A 25797-nucleotide genomic window follows, 5' to 3' on the forward strand; every position below is an offset into this window, starting at 1 on the left:
GCGGAGGACACTAACACACTCAGGTTGTGTGAAGGATGGGAGATGGTGACTGCAGCGTATACAATTCAAGAATGTGGGCACGAGAGAGAGGCGATAAGACGAGGGCTGAGCGAGAACTGGAATGAATGTGATGTGACGGGGAGAGACGGTGCAGGCGCAAAAAAGAAAAGGGAAAAAAAAAAGAGTGTGAAAGTGCATGTGTGATGCTGAGAAGGAAGAAGCACGAAATAGAAATGCAGAGAGAGGCTTGTGATGAGTGCGATAAGGCTTCTCAGTTTATCTATAACCGCAAAGCAGCCGGGGGAACGTGGGAAGAGACTTTCTGTTTGTGTGTGAGCGTGTCTGCGTGTGCCGGCGTGTGTGTGTATGTGTGTGTGTGTGTGTGTGTGAGAGAGAGAGAGAGTGGGTGACTGACTAAAAGTATTACACTGACATCAAGAGATTAGATGCAGACAGAACCTGCTCTCTCATCACAATGTCAACAAGAACAGAGGGACAGAAGGTCGAGGCGACAGGATGCACCGAGAGATTAAAGCTACGGGTAACAAAGAGGGGAAAAAAGCAAGCAGCATGGTACAGATACAGGAGATTATTATATTCAGAAAAATATGGATAATCCAGACTATATATTTATTATCTACATTTTATTTACAATACATTTAACAATGTATTTTTTTCTTCACAGATTTGTGATGTTGCGGGAACTGTTAAGATTATACATATTACACTTTGTATCCATATTCTACGAAAGTCATTCTTATTTGCAGTAAAGCTGAAACAATTCATTGATTATTAATCGATTACAAAATGAATTTTGATAATCTATTATTCGGTTTGAAGCTTTTTTCATGATTAAAACAAGATTCCTGATTGTTTTAACTTCTTAAATGTGAATATTGTCTTCGGTCTTCAGGTTTGACAAACACTGATCAACGCTTTTTAACATTTTCGGACATTTTATGGACCAAACGATTAATCCAGAAAATAATCGATAGATTAATCGATTATTTTAGATTAGATTAGAGTTGCAACTCTAATTTGCAGTGCCACATGAGTTTGACACTACAATTGTCTCATTTCATTCACAGACACAAAGTGAATGAGCATGTTTCACAAACCTAAGGCTGATACTGTTTCCATGGTAGCATTAATTTTTGTAACACCACCACCACAAAAAAAAAGAAAGAAAAATCTAATTCCAGCATGTTCACCAATAATCTATGTAATGGAATAGCCTTCAGCTAAATAACTACTTATGTTACTGGATAATTACTGTTAATGTATGTGTTCAATTCTTCTGTAATGATACCAAACAGAAACAACCCTTACAAATTAACAGTCTCACTATCACTGTCCACCTACATCTTACAAACACACACAGCAGACTGTAAATACTGGAAATACACAACACACTTGATTCAGTCCCAGCTCCTGAATCAAACTCCAAAAGCCCCGCAGTAAATCTCTCACACATCCAAGTGAAATTCCTCAGTGAAATCATCAAACTCTTCACCTCCCTGACACCTAAGAAACTACTGAAGCGCTGAAACGCCCGCACTGATCCTCTCTGAAGTTTTTATTGCCGACAGCCGTGTGCTCAGAAAACAAAGGACCGAAAAATGTTATTAGGAAAGATTTACATAGTTACTGTAGCAACACTTTCTGAAAATGGCACACTGCTTCATGTCGTGGCTGCGGTTCCATTCCAATAAGCTCCAACTGCTCAAGATCTTAATTTGAAGCCTGCCCGGAACTCTCCCTGTGGACAGCAAAACCGAAATCCTTCCAACTGTCGACAGTCTAGCACATAATCTGTGTGGACATTGAAAATGCACACACACTTTCCAGGAGGGGAGAATTAATTAATATTAGCAGGAAACGGCACACAAACCAGACAGACTTACAGACAGATGCACCGTCAGACAGACAGACTGCATCGGCTGGAAGTCACGCTGCCTCTCATCCATCTCAATCAGTCACAGTCCATCACACACACACACACACACACACACACACACACACACACACACACACACACACACACACACACACACACACACACACACACACACACACACACACACACACACACACACACACACACACACACACACACACACACTTCTTGGCAGCTTCATCAGTCCCACCTCCACCACATTTGGGACTCACCTGATGGCGGCAGCACGTTTGTGCATGTATGTGTGTATGTGTGTGTGTGTGTGTGTGTGTGTGTGTGTGTGTGTGTGTGTGTGTAAAGGTAGGGCAAACTAATGGAAACCAAACAAGGTCAGAGAAATGACAAGAGGAAATGCACAGAGATCAACATAACCATGTTTCTAACCCCATTTTGCATGTGCACCTACTTCCAAATGATATACTGTAGCCTACATCGTGGACATGGGTTTGATCTCAGACATTAACAAAAAGTTATTTGTTTATCAAAAATTAAAAGAGTGTATTGCTTAAGTGTCTAAATGTGAGGATTTTATTGGATGGAAACTACTTTCTTTTCATTATACTTTATAGTTTCCTTCTTGTCCATACAATAAGGCAAGTAAATCAGTTGTCTGGTACAAAACACGTGCAATAAAATTAGAAATCAGAATGGCACGTTTAACTGACATCAAAATCAATATTGCTCACATATGAGAGACAGTAAAATCTAACTAAACACATAAAAAAATTTGTGAAAAAGATGGAAACATTTTTACATAGTAAGAATAAATGACATAATTAATGAAATAATACACTACACATGTATACACATTCATGTAGACACCCTCAAATTCATAAAATAAAGCCATGTACATGTATTCATACAAATACCCACATATACTAAACCCATATAGAGAACATACATTTAAGTTACTTTCTCTTTTTTTTTTTTTTACAATTAAATTATTACGTCTTAAATGTTAAATGCTTTATTTTTATTGTCTCATAAAAACAAGACAAACATATGATTAATAATAGGCAAATATTGTGGTTTTTTTTACGGGAAATGTAACGGTGCGGGTGTTTCAGACATGTGCAGGGAGGATAAATCTAAGTTATTCCTCCCTTTAAAGACATAACCGTGGAGCGACGCACTTAACCCAAAGCCAGTCCAGAGGAAATGCTACTGATGCTAATTCAGGCAGTAAAACACGGTGATTATGCTGAGCAGCTTCAGGCAAATCACCTCATGAATGTTAAGCAGGAGGATGGCCAAGTCAGCAAAGTCTGAGGCCACAAACGGAAAATAAAAGCAACATGTGCTGCACAGAGTGCAACAGACAACTGCACCTGATTATCTGTCTAAATTATTGTTTGGTCATTGTATCGTAAAGAAATAGTGATCATTATGAACCCTTAGTGCTCACGTGGCACGGATCTGTGCCGCAGGTGCACCCTGGGTAATTTGCAGTGGGAATAATGCACACAGTGTTTATAAGTATATGTCCAGGCTTTAAAAAACTTGTTTTTTGTCTTCTTATGTGTTGTTGAGTCAGAGTTATGATTCATTTCATATCACATTTTTACCAATGATAAAAAAATAGTGATATTTGTGCAGAAGTCACAAGATTAGACCATTTTTCGTTTCTTTTTGTTGAACTTCGAATTTGCAAATTTCACAAATTTAATCCCATTTTAAATATTTTAAGTACTTTTTGCTCAAATGAATGGTGAAAATCTTTTTTTTTTTTTTCATCAGATTGCCTAGGTTGTGCTGAAAGAAGTATATAAGACACTTTATGTTGCACATTCTTATAGCCTCTGTATATACTGTATGCTTTGACATAGTAATAGAAAAAAGCAGCCAAAATGCTGTGTTTCTTTTATAACCAACAGCCCAAAACCCAGAGATACTAAACTCAACATCATAGTCATCACATCATGTAAATTAATAGTCTGTATATTACAAATAAGCAAAGGACAATTAAACTGATGAATCGATAGTATAGATAGTAAAGGGTTTCTGACATAAGATAAGAGAGACACATAAGAAGGAAAGGCAAGGCAAAGACATAAATAATAATAGGATATGTAGAGAAGCTTCAAGGCTGTAGAGATATTAGTGTTCAGTGCGAACAAATAAAGAAAGACAAAAGGCAGAATAAGGAGGATGGGGTAAAGGGTGGTGGTGGTGAGCAGGAACATTACCAAAAAGACAAAAACTGAGGAAAAGCCGTGAACAGCGTGAGAAGTGAGGTGAGAGGTTGAGAGACAGACGGAGGCAAAATAACAAGAACACGGCGCACCGATTGTCTCAGGTACACACAGTAACAGCGCCTGATGTTAATGTGACAGGAAGTGATGCTAAGACACTTTTCCATGTGACTTTCCTCACCTTTAGTTCTTATCACAGTGAAGATGTTGTGAGCAGAGAGTGAGAGGACACACACAAGCTAAAATCAACTCACACTTTCTTTTGTATATTCAGCTTAAAATTAAATATTCTAATATTTCAACTTTAGGTTTTTGTTTGCTGCAATCGTCAAATATAAAATACTCAAATAAAGGACTTTACAATGTACCGTGAAACTCTCCTGTCTTTGTCTGGTAGTACAAATTGTGCCAAACTTTTCATTGTCTGCACACTATAATGATCACCGTGACCCCCAGTTTGGGAGAATCCCACCTCAATCTGACTCGAACACTTTTCTCCCTCCAGCACCTGCAGGTTCCTGTTTGCCACCTGTGCCCCGCTGCTGCTCTCTCTAGCCTTTGGACTTGACAAAGAACAAGCCAGATCTCCTGAGGAGCAGCGTCTGACTGTCTCCAAAACCTGTCAACGAATCACAGCGGGTAACGCGGGGAGCAGACCCAGACGGCAGACGATTGGACGGATTTTGCTTTTCTTGCCCAGTACACTGAGTGGCAGCTGTCAGGGTATTATCAAGCCATTATATGTCAAGCTACATCCTCGGTTATGGACAAGACTTTTTCTTCTTTTCCTTTCAGCTGCTCCACAGCGAATCAACATCCTCCATCTAACCTGGTTCTCTGTATCCTCCTCTCTCACAACAACTAACTTCATTCACTACATCCATACATCTTCTCTTTGGTCTTCCTCTAAACCTCCTGCCTGGCAGTTCCAACCCCAGCATCCTTCTTCACTATCCCTCCTCTGTACATGACCAAACCATCTCATTCTGGCCTCTCTGACCTTATCTCCAAAACATCTAACATGTGCTGTTCCTTTGATTAACTCAATCCCGATCCTATCCATCTTCGTCACTCCTAAAGAGAGCCTCAACATCTTCATCTCTACTACCTCCAGCTCTGCTTCCTGTCTTTTCCTCAGTGTCACTGTCTCTAGACCATATAGCATCGCAAGTTATGTCCATGATAAAAAATGACACGACATGACAAGTTATGTCCAGGTTATAGACAAGACTTAACTATTAAATATACCTTGTGTGAGTACATCTCGCCTAAAACCCATTAAAATGGCCTGACAATGACTCACTGGATGTCACGTTACACGCATTATATACATCAGCTGGAGTCCTATGTGTCCTTGACGCTGCTAATGTTAACCTTGCGCCTCCCTGAAGGTAATAACCAGAGTAACTGAGTGATTAGCATCACCAACACATGGCCACTGAAGGCTTTACCACTTAGCGCAGCCCTCGTACATGCATTCATACACGTGGCAGCAGGTGCAGCACAACACACACACACACACACACACGTTTGCATGCATACATTGCATCCTGTTAGTATGCTGCACGTGCCACGTGTTCGGATGATTGTCAAAAGAAAGAGCTGACAGAGTAAGGAGAGAAACACTTAGGAACTAACGCGTCAGCAAACGATGAAACACTTTGGATCGAAGCAATCACGGTGAACACGAGGAGGAGCGGAGGCAGAGAGAGGTGTTGATGTTGGTTGAAATCTGTTGGTTTTGTTGTACAACATAGAATCTGTCGTTATACCTTGTAATACACGGTTAGGCTATAAAGTTTTTCAGCAACAGAGAGAACCAGCTGCCTCAGGAAATGAAAACAATAAGAGCAATCGCACAGTGAAGCTCAAATGAAATGATATAGGGGATTAATATCTAAGTTTCCATCACTATTACTGAGTCGTAGAATACATTGGGTTACACTACTGTCAGCCAAGAAATCTTAAATCAGAAATCTTTTTTAGTAACAATTAATCTGATTAATTACTGTTTCAATCATGATAACACCATTACCGTTACTGCCCAAAAAAAAAATGTGGTGTGTCCATTTCATTATAATATTCAGATTTATCATAAATAATTGAACATGCACATGAATTTTAATTTTTGTAAAAGAGGAGGTGGAGGTGGGGTCCAAATTTAGTATGTACTTTTTACTTCCCTAGTAACTAGTTACTTTTATAATTTGTAACTCAGTAACTAATTCAGTTACTTTTTTGGCGAAGTAACAGCAACTAATAACTTTTTTATAGTAACATTTCCAACACTGGTGGTAATGTAATGGTGTAGGAAATGTGGCACAGTTTGGAACCCTGATTCCTAATCAATCAATATCTGAATGCAAGCTATGATTAATCAGTATTTATGAGCAAAACGTTATGTGTTTTTGTTGCTCAACAGCTAGCATTTGGAATAAAAGTCAGTTTGGTTGTCGTACAGTGAAGTAAATAAAAAAAAAGTGTTGAAGTCATTAGGAATTGATGTAGTTAAACTTCAGTGTGATGATACAGCAGAGCTTAGCAAACACAGCCTCATGGGGAGAAAAAAAACTGGAGACAGTTGGATTTTACTGCGTCAACGCAGAAGCAAAAAAAAAAATCAGAGTGCAGCATCACTGGCAGCAGATCATATTCCAGCGACTGAGCTCTGTAAACACGCCTGTGGCTTCCACGCATCAAAGGCCCCTGATTAATTCATTAACAAGGCTGAGAAGCCTGGAATCCACTAAAAAAAGAATTCCCCATCAGCAGACTGCAAAGCAACATGACACATTGAGATCTGAAACGTTCGTTTGGAAGCCACAGCGGGCTGCATCTGTGACTCAAGTTAACTTTCTCCTCTTACTTCCTCTGCCTCCTTTCATGGTCCTGACAGTCATGTGTCACTGTACGTGTGATGCAGGTTTTGCAGTATCTACAGCGATGGATGAATGAATGATTAGAGTGTGTGTGTGTGTGTGTTGCAGACATGTGACAGCATTACAAAGATGGAGTCCGGCTTCATTCAGAGAGGTGGAAGGATCGTGTTACAGAACATCTTCTGAATAGATGTGTGACTCAGCCTCTATCAAGGCATCTCGCTTTGCCGTCTCCTCGACTCTGAGCAGCAGACTTTAATAACAGTGCTGCACACCGAAGCACACGTTGACGACGCTCAGTCACGCACACTGCGCTTTTGTTTCGTTTTGCAGCGGTGACGGCAAGAAGACACAGGTTGTGACAGGACTGCGAGTTCATTCTTCGCCTCTCAAACAGTCGTCGAAACAACTGTATTTCATGTTAGGAAGTAACACAAGTCCTTTATGCTTATGCCAAACCATTTTAACCATGTGTTCAAAGGGTTTGACATGCAGTACATCTATAGTGCCCATTGGTAATTATCAATGTCACTTTTGTAATGGCCAATACACCAGTATGTAGTAGCTCTTTCACCAAAATAATATATTTAATGCTAAAATATGATTAATATTGTTATCCATGAATTTTCTAATTTACTGTTTTACAAAAAAAACCTGAAAAAATAGTAAAGGACATTATTATTTCTTGATTAAAATGTCAAATTATAGTAATTTACTTGCATTCCTGGACAGAAAATGTTGTTTTTCGTCGTTGAATGTTATGTTTATTATGTTTCTTGACAAATAAATAACTTTTTTTTTTAAAGTTTTAAATAGACTTTGTAAAGATTCCTAAAATATTTCTTTCTTTTCTCGTTTTTATGACAGGTGGTCTAATAAATCACCACCTGATGAAAACACACCCAGCAGACACTGAGTAAAGCCAACGTGATAAAGATATTTGTGACGATGAATATAAAAATGAAGATTCATTCTTCACTCTCAATTTAGCACTGCTCTTCGCCCCAACATCTTGCCTTTTTAGTTGCTGGGGTGTTCAACCTCACAATTTAGTTGCTAACTTTGTCTTGCTGCCATCTGGTGCCGAGTACAATGGTTCTATCAGAGCTTTACTAGTTCAAACAATTAGGATGAAAAAAGCCATGTTCTTAGGCCAGGAAATGCTTAAAAAATGAGAATGAGTGCAGCTGCACAGTCGTGTAATTACTATTTTAAAAAAAGCCATTAATCAGGTGTCAGTTAATCCTGTTCATATGAAAGATGTGATACTTCACTAATTCAATGTATGATCTTCATACTTCTCATCTATTGGACTCTTTCTCTGCTTGAGATGCATCCCCTTCTCGCCTCTCACGTCTCTTCCTTTTCAAAAACCTTCACACTTTCATGCTGGCAGACTCAGCACACATGAAAAAAAGCTATGAGGCTGGAGGTCTTTAAAGTCTTGACATTTTCAGAACTCTCCCAAGAGCTAATCTGCAGCATGAGAGTGAGGGGTAGGTTCACACTTACAAACAGACAAAATCTGTCATGTTAAAGTAATAAACACATAGACTGCAAACTAAAGATGAATAGAGCATAATTGATAAAGCAGAATAAAAAGAAAAAATCATTAAAACAAAAGGACAAAACCTTTACATCTGTGTTGCCATGATTCATGTGTTCATTTGGTGCAAGAGTAACCATAACATTTCATTTAATAATAATAGAAAAAAGCTGCAACTATAACTCTGACCACCGAGTGGTGCTAAGAGCAAAAAAACGTATCATTAGACAAGTTCAGTTGATATAAGCTTTCAGATATAAGACCTTCAACATCAATAAATGTACATACATCTCTATAATATGTTATAATATTCACACTAACACTTTCTTTTTTTTTTTTTTAAGCCACTGTGTTTTTGAGTTTCAGTAAATCCAATCTCAAGGTCACTGTCATGAGAAAACATTTAGTATTACTTGATGAAGAAAGTCGATGATCATTTTAATTATGCAGGATGTAGTAACAAATACTATTTATTTAATCAACATCATGAATTTAAATATGTTTTCAAAGGAGAATTTCAGTCTATCCACTTTCAGCAGCAACGGATTTTCATTTCATTTATCAAAGGCTTGCTATTTCTTTTCAGTTGTGAATATGAACCTTCAACAACACACAAGTGTGCGTTTGATCCATAGAGAGGACACTCAGACACCATGCATTCCCTAGCCTGTTACCCTAACCCAAAACCCGGTTGCAACCCCCAAAAAGCCCTTTAAAAGATTTGAGGAACAGCCAAAATGTCCCCATTTTGACAAAAATGTCCTCACTCCGTATGGTTTGTTTAATGGGTCCTAACAAAGCCACAAATACAAGAACACACATAGGGAGGACCCTAACCCTAACCCAGATATTCCCAAGTCCCTTACCTTCACCACCACAACCATGTGCCTAACCCTAACCTCAACCCAATTCTAACCCTAACCCTAAAACCAGGTCTTAAACCCCCAAAAGCCCTTTAAAGATGTGAGGACCAGCCAAAATGTCCTCACTCTGTATAGTTTATACGATATTTGGTCCTCACAAAGCAGCAAATACAAGCACACACACAATTAGACAGGTTTGTGATAAGCTCATCTCTAATACACTTGAGGTGAATTCATTTTCAAGGTTGTTAATATAAATGGTAATACTCAGTGTCTATCCTTTTCAAAAATGCCCCAGAGACCTACGAAGACTCCCTATAGTTCACACTACTTGCCCGTTATGTTAATGTTGCCTGGCAACAGGACACGGGACAGTACAGAAAATCAGATCTCCGACTAATATTGATTCATGCCAACGCTGGTTCCAGGAAGTAACAGCTGGATCGCTCTATATCAGAACCTTTCATTTCATGGGCCTTTAAAAAGTGAGCAGGTCGCAGAGCAGCAGAGCGAGGGGCCACAGCAGGGGGGCATATCGACTCAAATGATGATATGAGAAAAAGAAGGTTCTCCAATCGATAATGCCCCAGAGCACAGCGCAGTCTTCATCTCATCTTGATTCAACCTTGCTTCAGAGTCCTGCTCCTTGTGCACTTTATTCACTGAGCAACAGTGTCTGCAGGGTCAGAACATACTGGGTTGGCTCGATATTTTTTTTTTTAATCATTTTGCATTGCAGCTTCCAGGAAGCATTTGAAAAGGCTTTCAGACACAGTGGCTCACTTTGTAGCCTGTGTTTTCATCTAGGTATACAGCTGTTTACTTGCCATATGTCATCATTTATTTTGTTTACTGCATCACTCCCTGTCTTCTCTCCAGTTTCTCTGCATGTCTTTCCTAACCCATTTCTAAACACATCCCCTCCATAGCTCCAACACCACAGCTCCATACACTCCCATTGGCTGACAGTGACATCACTTGTGCAAAGTGTTGAGTCAGACTCCTTCCCGCTCTTGCTCTGACAGCTGACGCCCCCGTGTGTATGCAGATGAAATTGCAGCAGAATAAAAACACGACTGTGGCTTTGGAGTCTACTCGGTGACCTTTCCCTCTTCAGCAGATAAACTAGAATATAGTGATCCCACATTAGTGATAATTGAGTGACTTGCACCACTTTTAAGCCTTTTTTTTATCCTAAAAACACAAAACAAGGACATTATTTCTCCTCAGGATTAAGTTTTTGTCTCAGCTCACAGACCATTAGAGTGAATTAGATTGTAAGCCTCCCTGATTATTAAACAGGATTATGTTCAAGCTCTTCCTCTGGCTCTAATGGTTACTTACAGCATGGTGTAATCTGCCCTCTGGTGTTCTCAAGTTTCACAGCCACACTGTGCATCATCTGAAGCTTATATACTGCTTATATTAAATACATCTCAACTAAACTAAAGGTTGATCAGCTTATAAATAAATACTATCCGGAAGAAAATAAGAAAAAGTAGTGGACTAATAGCAGTGATAATGAGGATGGTGTAGGGTACAGATGTCAAACAAGATTTAAACTCTTTAGCCACTAGACATCTGAATTAGATTAACTAAAAACTGATACCATAAGTACCCAAGCCTAAGTGACTTAGTATAGATAAAATAAAAAGAAAAATTTGTCATGTATTTGTTTAAATGATTGATCAAAATGGTTTTTGAACTGTATAGCAGATCAAAGTCAGACAGTACAGTACATTTAGTGTTTTTTTCCTACCTTTCGGCTGGTGTAGTGGGCGTGTTTGGCCAGCTTGCCATTCAGTCCCTGGAGGAAAACCTCATCTGTGACTTTGCCCACGTTCATACAAGCCTCGTCCAGGACAGAGAAGATGCCCTTATGCTGCTGCTCTACCAAATCCACAATGATCTGGTTATTGAAGTAATCAATCTGATGAACGACACAATGGAGCAAAATTAGGGTTGACATGAAAAGGTATTTTAGGTCAAAGCAGATGAGAGTATTTGGAAGAAGTGAAAATAAAAACAGATATCCACACTGACAAAGTAAATATACTCAAACCGAAAAATGTCTTTCATACGTGTTTCCAAGGGATGCCTTCTCTTTGATACTCTTCCTGCTCCTGCCTCAGCACCAGCTGGATAAACAGCTGCTGCAGCTTTTCATTACAGTAGTTAATGCAGAATTGTTCAAAGCTGGAGCACAAGAAACAGAAATAAGATTAACTTCAGCAACATCACTTCAATGCAAAATGATATTAGATAAAAAATGGTGACGGACTCACCTGTTGTTCTGGAAAATCTCAAAGCCGTAGATGTCCAGCACCCCGATGACCGTGTTTTTACCGTGGACTCTTGCGTCATAGTTTCGCACCTCGATGATGTCATTGATCCGCCCCACAATCCAGCAGAACAGATGCTCATACATGGCCTGAGGAATGACAATTTTAATGTGAGATGTGGGCAGTTGACTAAATAACTGCTGCAAGCTGGTGAACAAGTGCCTTGCTCAGGAGCACAGATCAGTTAATCACCCACATAGTAACATGTGAATCAGTGGGAGTTAAATGTCATGAAATGTCAGTGAGTCAACATGGTGTCTTGAAGCTGCCTACATACATTGTTTTCCCCTCCACAGGAGACATAAACAGTGTGACTCACGCTTGTAAAAATACACCTAGCATGAAGTGAAATGTGACAACCCAATGTGGATCATTCCTTTCTCTGTGCCGACCGCTTTGTGCGGTGACGACAAACATGCAATCTTTTTTTTTTTCTTTCCGTCTTTCCAACAATAACCTTGGCGAGAGCGTCGCGTCCGTAGCTGGCCTCCTGCGCCGTGTGCTGCTTTTCGATCACGTCTCGGCCCGTGGCCACAGTGCGATAGAGCAGGGCCTTCTCCACTTTCTCCTCCTTCGTGGAGAGCAGCTCCCTGATCACAGACACCAGCTTTGTGTTCTCGATCAACGTCACGTCACCGTCCACACCAAACGTTAGGTTTCCCTGGAGAGAGACATGACAGTAAGAGTAAGGATTTATTAGTAGGATGATAATTTTAGAAGGATGCTACAGAGAGTAACTTTTGGTGATGTTTCTGATGTTGATGTGATTCTGTTTGGTTTCTGTTTCATCAACAGTTTGCCGTTGTCGCCGTCAAGCAATACTATCGGACCTGACTGTGGGAGCGAATGTGTACAGGAGCAGTGCAGGGACATAAGTCCTTATGTCATAAAATTGTTGAAATGTTCGCTAACAGTCATTTCAGTTTACTGGCACAATGCTGTTGCCACCACTTGTCTTGACATAAAAAATAAATAGAAAAAAAACAGTACAGGAATGAACACTGATATGAATAAAAACACAGAGAAAGTGGAGCTTGTGAAACTGAACAGCAGTGTTCGAGCTATGGTTTGCTATGGTTTGAATATAACAGACAGTTGTTTATAGTGGAAGCATACTCCTTATATTTCTAATTCAACGTAGAGGCCATTTAATTAATTTCACTGGATTTTCTGCAGCAATTGAACAAGAAAAAGGTTTAATTCTTCTGATCAAGTGTTAAAGCAGAACAAAAAACACATATAAATGTAAAAAAAAAAAAGGCCTGGCATTAGAATATAGGCAGGGATTTGTCATGATATCACATATTACCAGATGTAGGATGGTGGCCAGGATTTTGTAAGCAGTATTAATCTCGTCGCCTGTGAAGCCAATGACTTTCATGGCATCGGCTACAGCTTTGAAATCAGCTCCGTCATTGATGGAAGACTGTGGAGAAAGACAGAAAGAGAGCGTGAATGAATGAATGAGAGAGAGAGATGGAGAAGTCTTTTTCAGAAATGGACTAGTGGTTGATTTGAGACATGAATACTCTGCTCCAGAGTCACAGTCTTTCCTTTTGTGACGTCTGGCTATAAAAAAAAAAAAAAAAGGGTGCAGAAACCGCCACCTCAGCTGGTTGAACAATCCATGTTCCGTGATGTCACGTGACGTTTGTTGCTGTCAAGTAGTTCTGTTCCTATTCATTAAAGCTCCAACAAAAACAGCTGAGCACAGCAGATGTCTAAATGAAGACATCTTTTTTATATATATACATATATATAAATGGCCTCACACTTAGCACTTGTTCTGCAAAGATGGGAGGGAAAGACTCAAAAGAGAAGACAACACGTGTGAGCTGTGGTTCTTGTGGTTTCCATACTAACAATTACAAAAACATGCGTGTGTGTGCAGAAAATATAAAGAGTACCTTAATCTGGCCTCCGACTTTGATGTAGTTGTAGGCTGTTGGATCCTTCTGGATGTGAAGGGAGCGTAACAAGGAATCTGGAGCTCCTCTGAGCAGCTGGTGGTGGAACAAGTCAGCACAAACTTTACTTATAAATTATCCTGCTTTTAGTGCGTTTGCATTGCTGGCCAACGAAGTATACAGTTACAGTACTTTGCATGGTTCCAACTATAATCTCTGACATATCTATTCATACATGTGGTGCAGCCTGAGATCTGTGGCCTACTTTTCAAATGGCACTCAAACATGAAGGAACAACAATTTTCTTGAAGCCTCAGAAATACTGCATTTGCCAGTCTTTCATATGTCTTTTCATATATGCAACACACACAAATGCACGCAAAAATATGTGCCTTTTTCACATGCCAATGCAAAGGTACATAAACACACATTTACCTGGTAGAATGAATGAAAGCTTCTCTCTCCTTCCTGCTGGAAAATCACCCTGCTCTATTGGCAGGAGAGAAAAACACACACACACAAGCAAATGGTCAACTGTAGCCGAAAAGCTCCACTCCCATTTAAGTAGTTTCTACAAACCAGAAATGGGGAAACTATTCAGTGTTTCATGAGGACAAGTAAAGATTACTCAAAAATAACATAACCTTATTCCCTCATCAACCTGTACCATCATACAGTGGAGGCACAAAGAAGAAGATGGCTACCACATAGAACACATTTTAAGTAGCTGCTTGGCTGATAAATAATGGAGAGTTTTTATTGTTCAAACCCAGAAAATAATATAGCACTGCCTGCATTATCACCAGGCTACATCTGAGGCCAGTCTTACCTTTTCCAGCAGGTAGTTGTTGATGTGGCCTCCGATGGGATCTCCTTTGAAGTCAAAATTGATGTCCATGTATTTGCCAAATCGGCTGGAGTTGTCGTTGCGGTTGGTCTTGGCGTTACCGAAGGCCTCCAACACACAGTTGGATTTAAGCAGCGTGTTTTTTACCCTTTGGAGAGAGAAAAAAAAAGAACATATTAAAAGGCAAAGTAGTGGACGAAGTGCAACCAGGTTAGAAGAAGTATGTGCAGAGTGGAGCATGTGCAATAATGGACCATATCTACAAAGACAGATGGGCCAAAATCACAAGATAAATGTTTGCCAATCGCTCTTTGTTTTTGTCTCATCTTGGTACTTAAAATCTTACTAAATACAGTATGAATAGCAACTGTGGTTAGTACGCAATAACATATGCATTACATTCATTTCTTATTGTTTTAAACATTAGTGATATGTATAATTAAATTGTATTCACCACCATTTAAAGTCCAACAATAAGATTTATCCGTGCATGAAATGTCTTATATCTTTGACCTTCATTTAGTTCATGTTGCATCAATGTTAAACTCTAACAATTTCACAACCATGTCCTCATACGGTGCAAATCTCCTTTATCTCCAGGTGCGGCCACCACCCGCTCTCTTATCAGTGAATAAAGTCTCAGTGAGGTGTAACCATACAGTATCTCAGTATGATCTTTGACTATTGGCTGTATCAAGTCCTGGACTATGACAATAGCTTGATTCAAATTAGGATACCTGTGATTAGAAAGGAAACAAAGAGTAACCTGTAATACAAGTAACTGCACTGTGAAGCAGACAATTTAACACCGAGGAAGAATCTATGAATACCCTGAAATGCCAGAGGCGGTTTTTTTCTTCTGGGCTGAAACTCAGCTTTGCCAAAAGGAGATAAATGTCTCTGTGCAGCCTGCGGTTCGGTTTCGACACAGACTACATATTATAATAAAATATTGCATGCATCTGGTATCTCATTTGGATACAAAAAGTGCATGTGTAACCAGAACAGATATGAGTTGCTGTTTCATCAGCAATCACCACCTGTGATGTGTTCAATAAAAGCAGCTCACCTTTCAACTTCAGCCCTCTGATTAGGATTGGTGATAGCAGCGATATATTGCATTATATACTTGCTTGCTTCCGTCTTTCCTGCTCCACTTTCCCCTGCAATAAAAAGCAGAGTGCAAACAGGTCATTAGAGATAACCATTCTGTTCACTCTCTGGGGAAGTAAATGAAACCTACTGACGTAATATGATCTCAAGTAAAACCTTTAAACGTTATACTTTAAAGTTATTCCTATTCAATACCGTAAGAAAATGCAGTTTCCTTTATTACAATAAACATATTGCCCTTGTGCTCTTGAGTGGATTCAAGACAAGAGATCAGGCTTTACAGGGGCTCAGTTCCCCCTCTAACCACAGGGTGGTGCTTCATTTCAGTTTCTCATTATAGGAACAGGGTGAATTTCTTTCAGAAAAACTAAAGTGCAGGTGAATATTTCAACATTTTCTCCTCCAGAATATCAGATGACCAAGAGAGGACAAATGAAAATTCAGGAAAGCCTTTCCATAAAAGCCAAACAAAGCGAAAGACGCGGTCTCTCTGTCAACAAACTGTGTCTCTTTTGAGTCTTCAGAGTGGGGGGCTTCCCGTGTTACCTGAGATGACAATGCAAGTGTCTTTGTTCCGCCTCTTCATGGCTTTGTAAGCAGCGTCAGCAATGGCGAAGAGGTGCGGCGGCCTCTCGTAGAGCTCGCGGCCCTTGTACTGCTCCACGGTGTCGCGGCCGTAGATGTTCATGGCACGGTAAGGGTTGACGGACACCACCACCTCTCCGATATAACTGTAAATCCTCCCCTTCTCGAACCTGAGGACACATAAAACATACATGAAGTTAATATAATATGGAAGTAAAATACATTATACATACAGTACATCTGCGCTACGTGACTTTTTTCTGGTGCCAAAACAACTGGCGCCGAAACAAATACGCTCACCTCCTTTGTTTATTAGAAGGCATTCTTTAACAGATGAGCGCTTTTTGTAGAAAGAGAAGAAACAATTCCACTCTCCTTCAAGTAGTTTGATGATTCTTCTTATTCACATTATCATCAAAGATGTGGGTGAGACTGTATCCACTTTTCCTCAGTGTGGTATGAGAATTGTGTTCTCGCTGAAGAACACATTTGAGTATTTCAAAAGACGTTGGATTGCATTAATTAAACCAGTCTTGAGTTCTCTTTAATTAAGTTTTAAACACCAGGGCATCATAGAAGCACAATCCCACTGGGAGACCATGAAAGCAACCAGTGGATTTCAGACTCCTGCAGAAGAATGCTCCAAATTCAGTTATTCTCATTAATCACTTAATACTTTATCCATCTTTTATGGCCAGGAACATTGTGCAATTTCAACAACAATGTGTTTCAGCAGAGATACCGGTGTGAAATACTTTACATATTAACAATGCTGAGATGTTAACAGGATATATGATAATACTGGCTTCATGTTTCCCATCTGTCCAAAGCTATGAGGGAGTTGTTTCACACTTGTTTATTACTGTCAACAACAACGTTGTCACCACAAAAACATTGTTTTTTTATCCCCCAGGGTTAAATCCTGCTACAAGTATAGGATGATAGTAATAAGCAGCAGAAGATAAAAGCGCACAGTTTTGAAATAATCACTTTAACTATCACGTCGGTGCACCTTTCAGGTGTCTACATACTTTTGGAAATTGTTCTCTAACCCCTTATATGCCCTGCCCTTCTCTAGCTCACACACACTTGCTGACACACACAAATCTCTCCCTCCCTCCCTCCCTCTGCCTGAGGTTGCCTGTCTGACTTCCTTCCTCTCCAAATAGGACCAGGATCCCAGTTTCTCTCCGAAAGAAGAATGAATCTTCACAGTTCCCAAAACCTCTGCTTCTGCCATGCAAACGAAAGCCAAAAATTACACATTATTCTAAAAACTTTCCTGAAAGGTCTATGTGTTATTATGGGATTAAACAGTTGCCAGAAAAACTCAAACCAACAAGACTCTGTCAGATATCGAGATTCATCAACTTCAAGACCAATATGCTGAAGTACTAAAGTATTAAAGCACAAATCAAGCACTGAGGATAAAGTCATCCATGGTGAAGTTGCTGACAGATGTCCATGACACTGTTTAATCTCAATTCTTTAGACCGTGACTTTTTAAAGCATACGAGCCTTGGCCTTTTTGATCCACCTTATCTTCTGTAAACGTTGCCATGGTCTTGGTAAAAACATCAGGGTGTACACTGATACAGATAAAAGCACACATTGAATTGTAAGATAGTTTCATTAGATTTGTTCTAACTTACGAGGACCAAACATTGATTACATAGTTCCATGGACTCTGACATAATTCTCCATGCATCCAACAGTGGACAGATTATGTAACATGGTTTGCTTGTTCAGGTTGAGGATTTGGACTCAATTTAGGGGTAAGGAAACTGCCATTTTGAAATAAAACAATATACGTAACAATAATATTAATACACTTAAACAATTGCGACCTACGATACCATCCAAGATTGCTGTAGAGCTGAAACAATTACTCGATTAATCGATTACTAACTAAATAGTCAACTATTTTGAAGCTTTTTCCATGATTAAAACAAGATTTCTATTGTTTCAGCTTCTTAAATGTGAATAATGTCTTAATTTCTTTGCTTCAATCATATACAAAGAACAAAGAATTCATTAAAAGTGAATCATTTTGGTTTGTGGACAATAACAAGACATATGAGAATCTCCTTATTTCCAGGTCTGACAAACACTGATCAACATTTTTTAACGTTTTCTGACATTTTATGGACCAAACGATTACTCGATTTTGAAAATAATCGTTAGTTGCAGCTCTAGATTGCTGTTAGTTCCTAAAATATATGGAAGTAAATGTATTCAAAAATGCTTATGATCTTATATACTGAGAGGTATTACTTGCAAGCAGTCATTCAACAAGAAACTCAAAATAACCACTCTTCAGAGTTAATTCAAACTGCTAAGAATAAGCAGGTCCACTATCATATCTACAGTGTAAGCAGCTGTGCTAACATACGAGTTCTTCCTCCCTTGGTGCAGCAGTAAAAGACTCATTGTGCCGTCCCTCTGCTTGGTCAGGAGGCTGCTGTGTGCCCGCTCCATTGTTCAAATGTCAATTGCAGGTCTTTGTCTGAGACACGCCGTCCGTCTCCCTCTGCCCGGGCCAACACAACGAGCTGCCCACGTAAACGCATATATATGTACAATGGCCTCCAGGGGGACTGACAACAGTGGTCCGCATGGTGGAAGGAGTGTATATGAGATCCCAGCTGGGTGCGTATACATAGAAGGAAGGTAACATTGTCTCCTCTCTCCATTATGAATAGACGTAGAAGTTTTTTTTTTTTTTACATAATGGACACAGAGAAGGAAGTGAGGTGCACCAGCTGGAACAAAACCGGTTGTAAATATCTGGAAATACTGTTGAATTGTTGAAAGTTTTTAAAGTAATTAAGATCAGGTAGAATTGAAAGAAATTATATCACTTTGTGTTACTTTCATCCATCGGCTGCACTCTCATTACGATATTGGATAACCTTATGGGTCATAATGGACTCGCGGAACTGCTATCTACAGGTGCCGGATTGAATTTGGTGACAAGGTCATCCATCTGTTTGTTTGCTTGTTTATTTTATGTTGACTTCATGCGGTAAATCAGTGGTTTCCAAACCTTTGACCTTCAGCCATGAACCCCCATACTCCCACACACTGTGTACGCAGCACATACAGCACACATTAAATAAAATCTCTCAAATTGATTATTTCACCCCAAATAGATCTATTTAAAAATTAACAACACGTTCAGTTTGACAGCATGTCTATTAATATGCCTGTTTCAAAATGTAATTGCAAATCATGTTATTGTTTTTTGGGGTTTTCTCTGTTGTGAAACTGTCTGTGAAACCACAGGTCAAATTAAGGTTGAAGTTAACAAGAAACATTCTCAAATGTGATCTGAACATCCCACCCATTTACCGCTTTTATCAGTTTGTCCAGCTGTGAGGAGAAGTGCGTCTCAAATGGCCTGATCTGAAGCGTTTGTGATGTCCTTCCAACAAAAGAACTACAGGATGAAGCAGGGTGAAGTATAAATAAAGCTCGTACAGTTTATGCAAAACGGGAGACACAGTTGGCGTAGTGCCTTTGGGTTTGTGACCTGGTCAAAACAAGGGCTTTGTGTGTGTGTGTGTGGGTTTTCTCCAGATTCTCCACTTTACTCCCACAGTCAAAAAACAGGGGTTAGACAAACTGTACACTTTAAATGACCGTAGGTGTAAGAGTGAATGGTTGTTTGTCTCTATGTGGCTGTGTGATGGACTGGTGACCTGTCCCCGCCTTCTGCCCTATGTGTCAGTTGGGATTGGCAGCAAATTTTCGAATAAATGTGGACAGAAAAAGAGCTGCATGAGGCTGCACAACTGCAGCTGTAAACCCATGCTCTCTCACACATAACACTCCAGTTGCTAAGGTTAGCAGAACAAGTCATGGGCACAGCGGCAGGAGATGAAAAGAAGAAGAAGAAAACGTCTTGGTTCTCTGGACTCTCTCTTGTAGCCAATAAAACATAAAAGTACTAATAAAAACATGGGCTGCTGCCGCTGTGTTCACAGTGGCGGCGGAAAATTCCAATCGCGGCTGAGACAGTAAAAGAAATTGTTGGCAGCATTGTTATTATCAGACTGTTTCACTATGATATTGAGTTAAAGTGGTGCCAGAACATCTCGACTCCATCTCCCTCTCATCCACACACACACACACACACACACACACACACACACAAACATGAAGAGAGAGAAATGGAGAAAGAAAAGCTGAGCTATATAATTTTTTTTTTGTTTTACATAAAAACGGGGGAAATTACTTTGTCGAGGAGTTCTGTCTGCCCTAAAAATATCTGTGGAAGCCTAATGTCACACACTGTTGAACAAACCTACTGCACGTACACACACGCACGCACGCACACATGCACACACACACACTCATCAGATATGAATTACAGAGCCAAGCCGAGCACAACCGCTGTCTCCAATCTTGTTTGGGTGGGTCTTTTTTATGGTTAACTCAGGGAGGAGTGTGAGCGATTTATGACCTTTTCTCACCAACACATCCCTCCCCTCTATTCCACAAAAAAGCAAAGCAAAAAAAAAAAAAAGAAACACCAGAAAAGAATTGAGAGGTAACTATGACTCAAATAATGATGTGAAAATGCCACCCTCTGCATGTCTACATGCCCTTGGGCTACACACACACACACACACACACACACACACACTGGTTTAATTATATTTTACGACTGTCTCTATTTTATTTGTTGCAAAAATTTCAATATCACATCCATCCAGTTCATCCAAAATGAAAAGTAACGCATGTTCTGATGCATCATAGGAAGTTCAACCCGTTAGCTTCTGTTGAAGGAAATTAATTTTCAGTTTCCTTTGATTGATGTTACTTTTGTACTTTTGAAGTTGTATGAATTAAGTAATCTGATAATCTGATATCTCTGTGTGTGTTTGTGTCCTATATCGGTGCTGTACGGTGCAGCCTGTGGCCCATATTGTTGAGAGCTTTCCCTGCACGTGTTGTCATCATTGTGTGTCTGAACTTCAGGGTTCATCCTAGGAATTATGAAGGGGCCAGGAGATAATCTGTGGCTGTTCTAGTTTTATCTCCGAGTTCATTATCAACACTGCTCTTGTTTAGAGCAATAGCAGAATGCTTCAGGGCTTATCCCCATGCCTGCTGGGTAAGGGAATGTGTGTCTTTGGAAACTGGTTCTCTTATAAAAACAGCAGACACTGACACAACACATCACCTGTTTTGCTGCAATTCCTTTTTTTTTCTTCTTTTTTCACCCATATTTTGTGTGAAAAGAAATTATTCCTCAATTGGAAAAAGGAAACCTGATAACTGATGACTGGTTAAGTCTATTTTGTTTTAGCAAAACAGCAAACACTTACAGTTTTAGACTTTAGACCCTTTGTTAAACACATTCAAAGACTATTAGAGCTGCAGATTACTCTGTAACCTGGAAATGATGGTGTTCTCAAATGTCCACAAACCAAAATGAATCACTTTTAATGATTTATTTGTTATATGGAGCAAATAAATGAAGAATATATTCACATTTAAGAAGCTGAAACAATTACCATTCTTGTTTTAATCTTGAAAAAAGGCTCCAAACCAAATCAAAATAGTTGACGATTAATTTAGTGACTGATTAATAATCAATTAATCGAGTAATTGTTTCAGCTCTAATGAATACATGTATTTTTAGGATGGTAGGGCCATTACCTTGGTTTGTGGAGATTATTATGTATGATATTCAAATTTTACTTCACCTTTGGGCAATAATGCATCAATTGTCGCCCAAAGTCTGTGTATTTTTGGGTGTCACTTTTGTGAAAACATCGACTACAAAAACACATTTTAGTCAACCATGGATGGATTACAGGGATATGTTAGAAAATAAATAAAGCTGGGAAAGGTGAGTAAAGGCGTATGTGGAATGTGAGTTTTGGCTGAATGAGGCGTATCATTATGAAACAGTGCATATGCGGCTAATAAAGGACATCCTCTGTTATAAAACTAGTTTGGTTGTGCTTGTCAAAAAAAGGAGCAATTCTCAGACAAATCACTAGTTTCCATTTTGGTGAGCCACCAGAAATAAGTGCTTCACCTTTTCTCTCCGTCATTAAAGTCTTATGTACAGAGTGACAGCGGCCTCCTTCACGCTCCGCAGCCGTCACACATCTGCATTCTACATTAGGGATTTTTTTTTCCCCACTGCTGTAAAACTTTTTCTTCGTGCTAAAACAGAAGCTCCTATACTGTCTGTAGGAGGTAGGAGGCATGGCAGAACATTAGGCCGTTACACATACAACCTACCTCAGGAGTCAGGAACACATTAATCTTCTCCCACAAATCAGATGGAGGTAGTCTACCTGCTACCTGGGACAGATTATGTAAGGCTTCCAGGACTTAATCATATTCCTAGTTAAGCTCTTAGCTGTTGCTACTGCTAAGAAACTGCTAATAAACGTTATATTGTGCATTAAATTATGTTTACAACAGAGGTGTTAAACTCAAATGACCTGTGGGCCAATGAATGTCTAATCTGGTCAAGAAGGGGCCGGTCCAGAGAGAAAAACTTGAAAATTGGGCAACAGGAGCTCAAAATTATCACACGTCATTCCATCATGATATTGCAATAAAGATATTCATGATTCGGATTTCACAGAAATTCGAAGTAAAAGTGCTTGTCTGATATAGAACAATGTATACGTCAGAATAATAACACATTATAAGTCTATTAACATCAAAAATAGAGAAATATATCTAAAATTAAGTAAATAACAACATGGACAAACACGCTTATATGTAATTTAATGTTGTTGTTGACGTGTTGTTTTTAACACGCCAGTTTGACACCTCTGGTTTTCCAATAATCCCTTACCATCACTCGTCAGCTTTAAGTGGAATCTAACAACAACACCGCATAATATTGCAAAAATGTGCTTCACAATTTCCCAGAACCACAAATTATATTCTGGTATTGATTTAAACCACATCAACAAACAGCCCATGAAAACAAGATGCTTCTGGTAAAAGGGGTCACTTTGTTTGCCAAACTATTTTTTTTTTTTTGATACCGTGTCATTGTTTTATGTTGACAACAGCACCTTACAGACGGATGATGAGATGATCACTGTAGCAATACTGTTGCCATGGTCACCACATCCGTGTCTGCAGTTTTACTTTACAAAGACGCTCCTCCCTCCTCCTCCTCCTCCTTTTTGACATCTTTACACAGTGACCATTCATTAAAGTTTACATTTACTGTCCGCGTACACTTAGAAAACTATCTTCTTTAATAATAAGTAGCAGGAGTTCATCAGGCACAGTCGCCACAAATGAGGCCTTTCACACTCGAGACGTTCTCATGAGGCTGGAAAGTCTGGATACTCTGGGGGAAATGGGAGGCATGTGGAAACAGCCAAGCTGCAGATCAGGTGGCTCACTCTCTTTTCTTCACTGACTGGGATCACAGCTGACCACCACACCCCTCAACACACAGGAGGAGAAGAATTATCTCACTAAATTAAATCTAAATATATATATATATACTATATTAAGTGTACTTAAAACAGGAACATGGATGGAGAATTTGAGGGTTTTTAGCTGTGATACTAATCCAGCACTTGTTCACTTGCTCTTTAACACACTGGCCAGCAGTGGCTGATGTAAGAATTGCAGTGGACGACCGCCATAAAACGACATGAGTGACGGAACAGAGAAGGCGAAACGAAAACCATCCAAAAGAACTAGACATTACTCAACATGCTATTTCTGGAGAGGACTATTATTTCTATTTGGGCTAAAAGCAGGAGGGAGAGTGAGAGAAAAGGACAAAAACAGACAAGACAGACAATGGGTGACATCATTATTAGACAAAAGGGAGGAAATGGACAGGGATGGTATTTTACGTATAGAGCAAGTGCTCAATACGTAAAAAAACTACAAGTAAAAGGCCAATATGGGTTTTTCTATCACCAACGCCAAGGTTTAGAAATCAGTCCATTTATATTTTGGACAGTTTCCTTTTTTCATTCAATCATTCAAACAGCTAAGTTGATAGCATTGAGTAGCGGTACTCCGGCACATGTTCTTTTAAACCTAGGAACTACAGATTGTGACAAAGAGAAAATAAAGAGTGCATACAGCAGTCTCGGTAAATAATACAGGGGAGTGTGTGTGTGTGTGTGTGTGTGTCATTGTGAACTATGTGATGTGCAGAGCTGGCTGTGAAAGTGAGTAAACAGTTCCACCACTACAGTGGCTCAGGTCACAGCCTCAACAGGTGGACAGGGGAACAATACAATGCTGTAAGCAGGGGATGACATCACTGCTGCTGCCTAGGACACACACACACACACAAAGAAAGAAACACACACACACACACACACACACACAGAAATAACATGAGCTGAGCCTGAGTCACATAATTACTGATTCCCAAAGAGCAACGCCATGCAAAATGATTCCTGAAAAAAGGAACACTCATTACTTGAGTGAATGATGTTCTCATAGGAGACGAGAACGGCAATTCATCAGTGCATCGTGTGTGTGTGCGTGGGTGTGTATTGGAGCGGGCAAGAGATAGAGAGAGATAACAAGGGCTTCTGGGAAGTTGTGTCTGGGGGTAATGTTGCATTCAGAGCCAGACAAGCTTTAGTGTGTCACCGACTGACATCTAATCCTGCCGCGAGACTCAAGTAATGACACGAGCCACGATTAGCCTTTCAAGTGGATCGTTTTAAATCTCCGGACATCAAAAACTTAAATAAAACAATAAAGAGAGGGTGAAACCTTAAATTTCCTCGATTCACGCTCACTGTTCCCTGCCTTTCTTGTCAATATCATGAAGCAGGGTTGCCAACTTAAATAAATACATCAACTTCCTCCCAAGAGATATACAATACTATGTGAAAGTCTGAGGGCACGACTAGCTTGTTGTTGGCCTTGCTGATGTCAAAATTACAATTTGATGTATGATTTTTGGAACTTTTGGAAGGAAATGAATGCCTTCAGAGAGTTGACCTCAGGCTCAAGCAGGTCTTGAACAAATCTGGCATAATAGATCAGCCATTTTTTGACATGAAACAGGAGAACAAGGAAGAAGGAAACAGATATCGGCGTTACAAAATGACAATGACACAGGACCACTGACAAAGTGAGACAGAGAAAGTGGTAGAACTAAGAGCTTGTGCTAAAACGGCCCCCTCCCGACCCCGCCTGCCAACTCAGGCAGTCCCACAAATGAGATGTCTCTGAGAGCTGCTGAACTTATTTTAGGGGGAATAAAGCTACACGAAACACAGCCCCTGTTTATGTAAGGACGGTAATGTGTTTCAGATTACAGACGGTCGTATGGAAATTCTTGTGGCGAGACTGGACTGCTGGCTGCCGGATCGCAGGGGGAGCGAGGCCTACGAGGCATTTCTCTCAGAGCCCTCTATGAATCCGCCTGTTCATTGGAGAACGTGATCAACAAAAAAAATCTCCATGGAGCGTCAGCCTGAGGCACTAAAGCATGTTTTCATGAGATTTTAAGAAATAAACCGAAAATAAACACTTGTTTTACCGGGGAAACTGGCCTGTTTCAGATCTTTGTAGTCATCATTGTATTGGCA

At 39.8% G+C, this 25797-nt stretch overlaps 1 protein-coding gene across 1 annotated transcript in view; it reads right to left on the reverse strand.

Annotated features, from left to right (window-relative positions):
• Positions 1-25797, reverse strand: part of myo1d (myosin 1D) — a gene marked incomplete at both ends in the record, with an annotated part of 72258 nt that overhangs the window by 40627 nt on the left and 5834 nt on the right. Inside the window, 10 exons of the mRNA XM_083904292.1 lie at positions 11197-11367; positions 11519-11633; positions 11723-11868; positions 12237-12440; positions 13089-13205; positions 13687-13782; positions 14122-14175; positions 14516-14681; positions 15603-15696; positions 16193-16401. Of these exons, the coding sequence (XP_083760418.1) occupies positions 11197-11367; positions 11519-11633; positions 11723-11868; positions 12237-12440; positions 13089-13205; positions 13687-13782; positions 14122-14175; positions 14516-14681; positions 15603-15696; positions 16193-16401 (1372 nt within the window). The remainder of the gene's footprint in view (positions 1-11196; positions 11368-11518; positions 11634-11722; positions 11869-12236; positions 12441-13088; positions 13206-13686; positions 13783-14121; positions 14176-14515; positions 14682-15602; positions 15697-16192; positions 16402-25797) is intronic.

Source organism: Microchirus variegatus (genome assembly GCF_963457635.1).
Source record: "Microchirus variegatus genome assembly, chromosome: 17".
Classification (NCBI taxonomy): Eukaryota; Metazoa; Chordata; class Actinopteri; order Pleuronectiformes; family Soleidae; genus Microchirus; species Microchirus variegatus.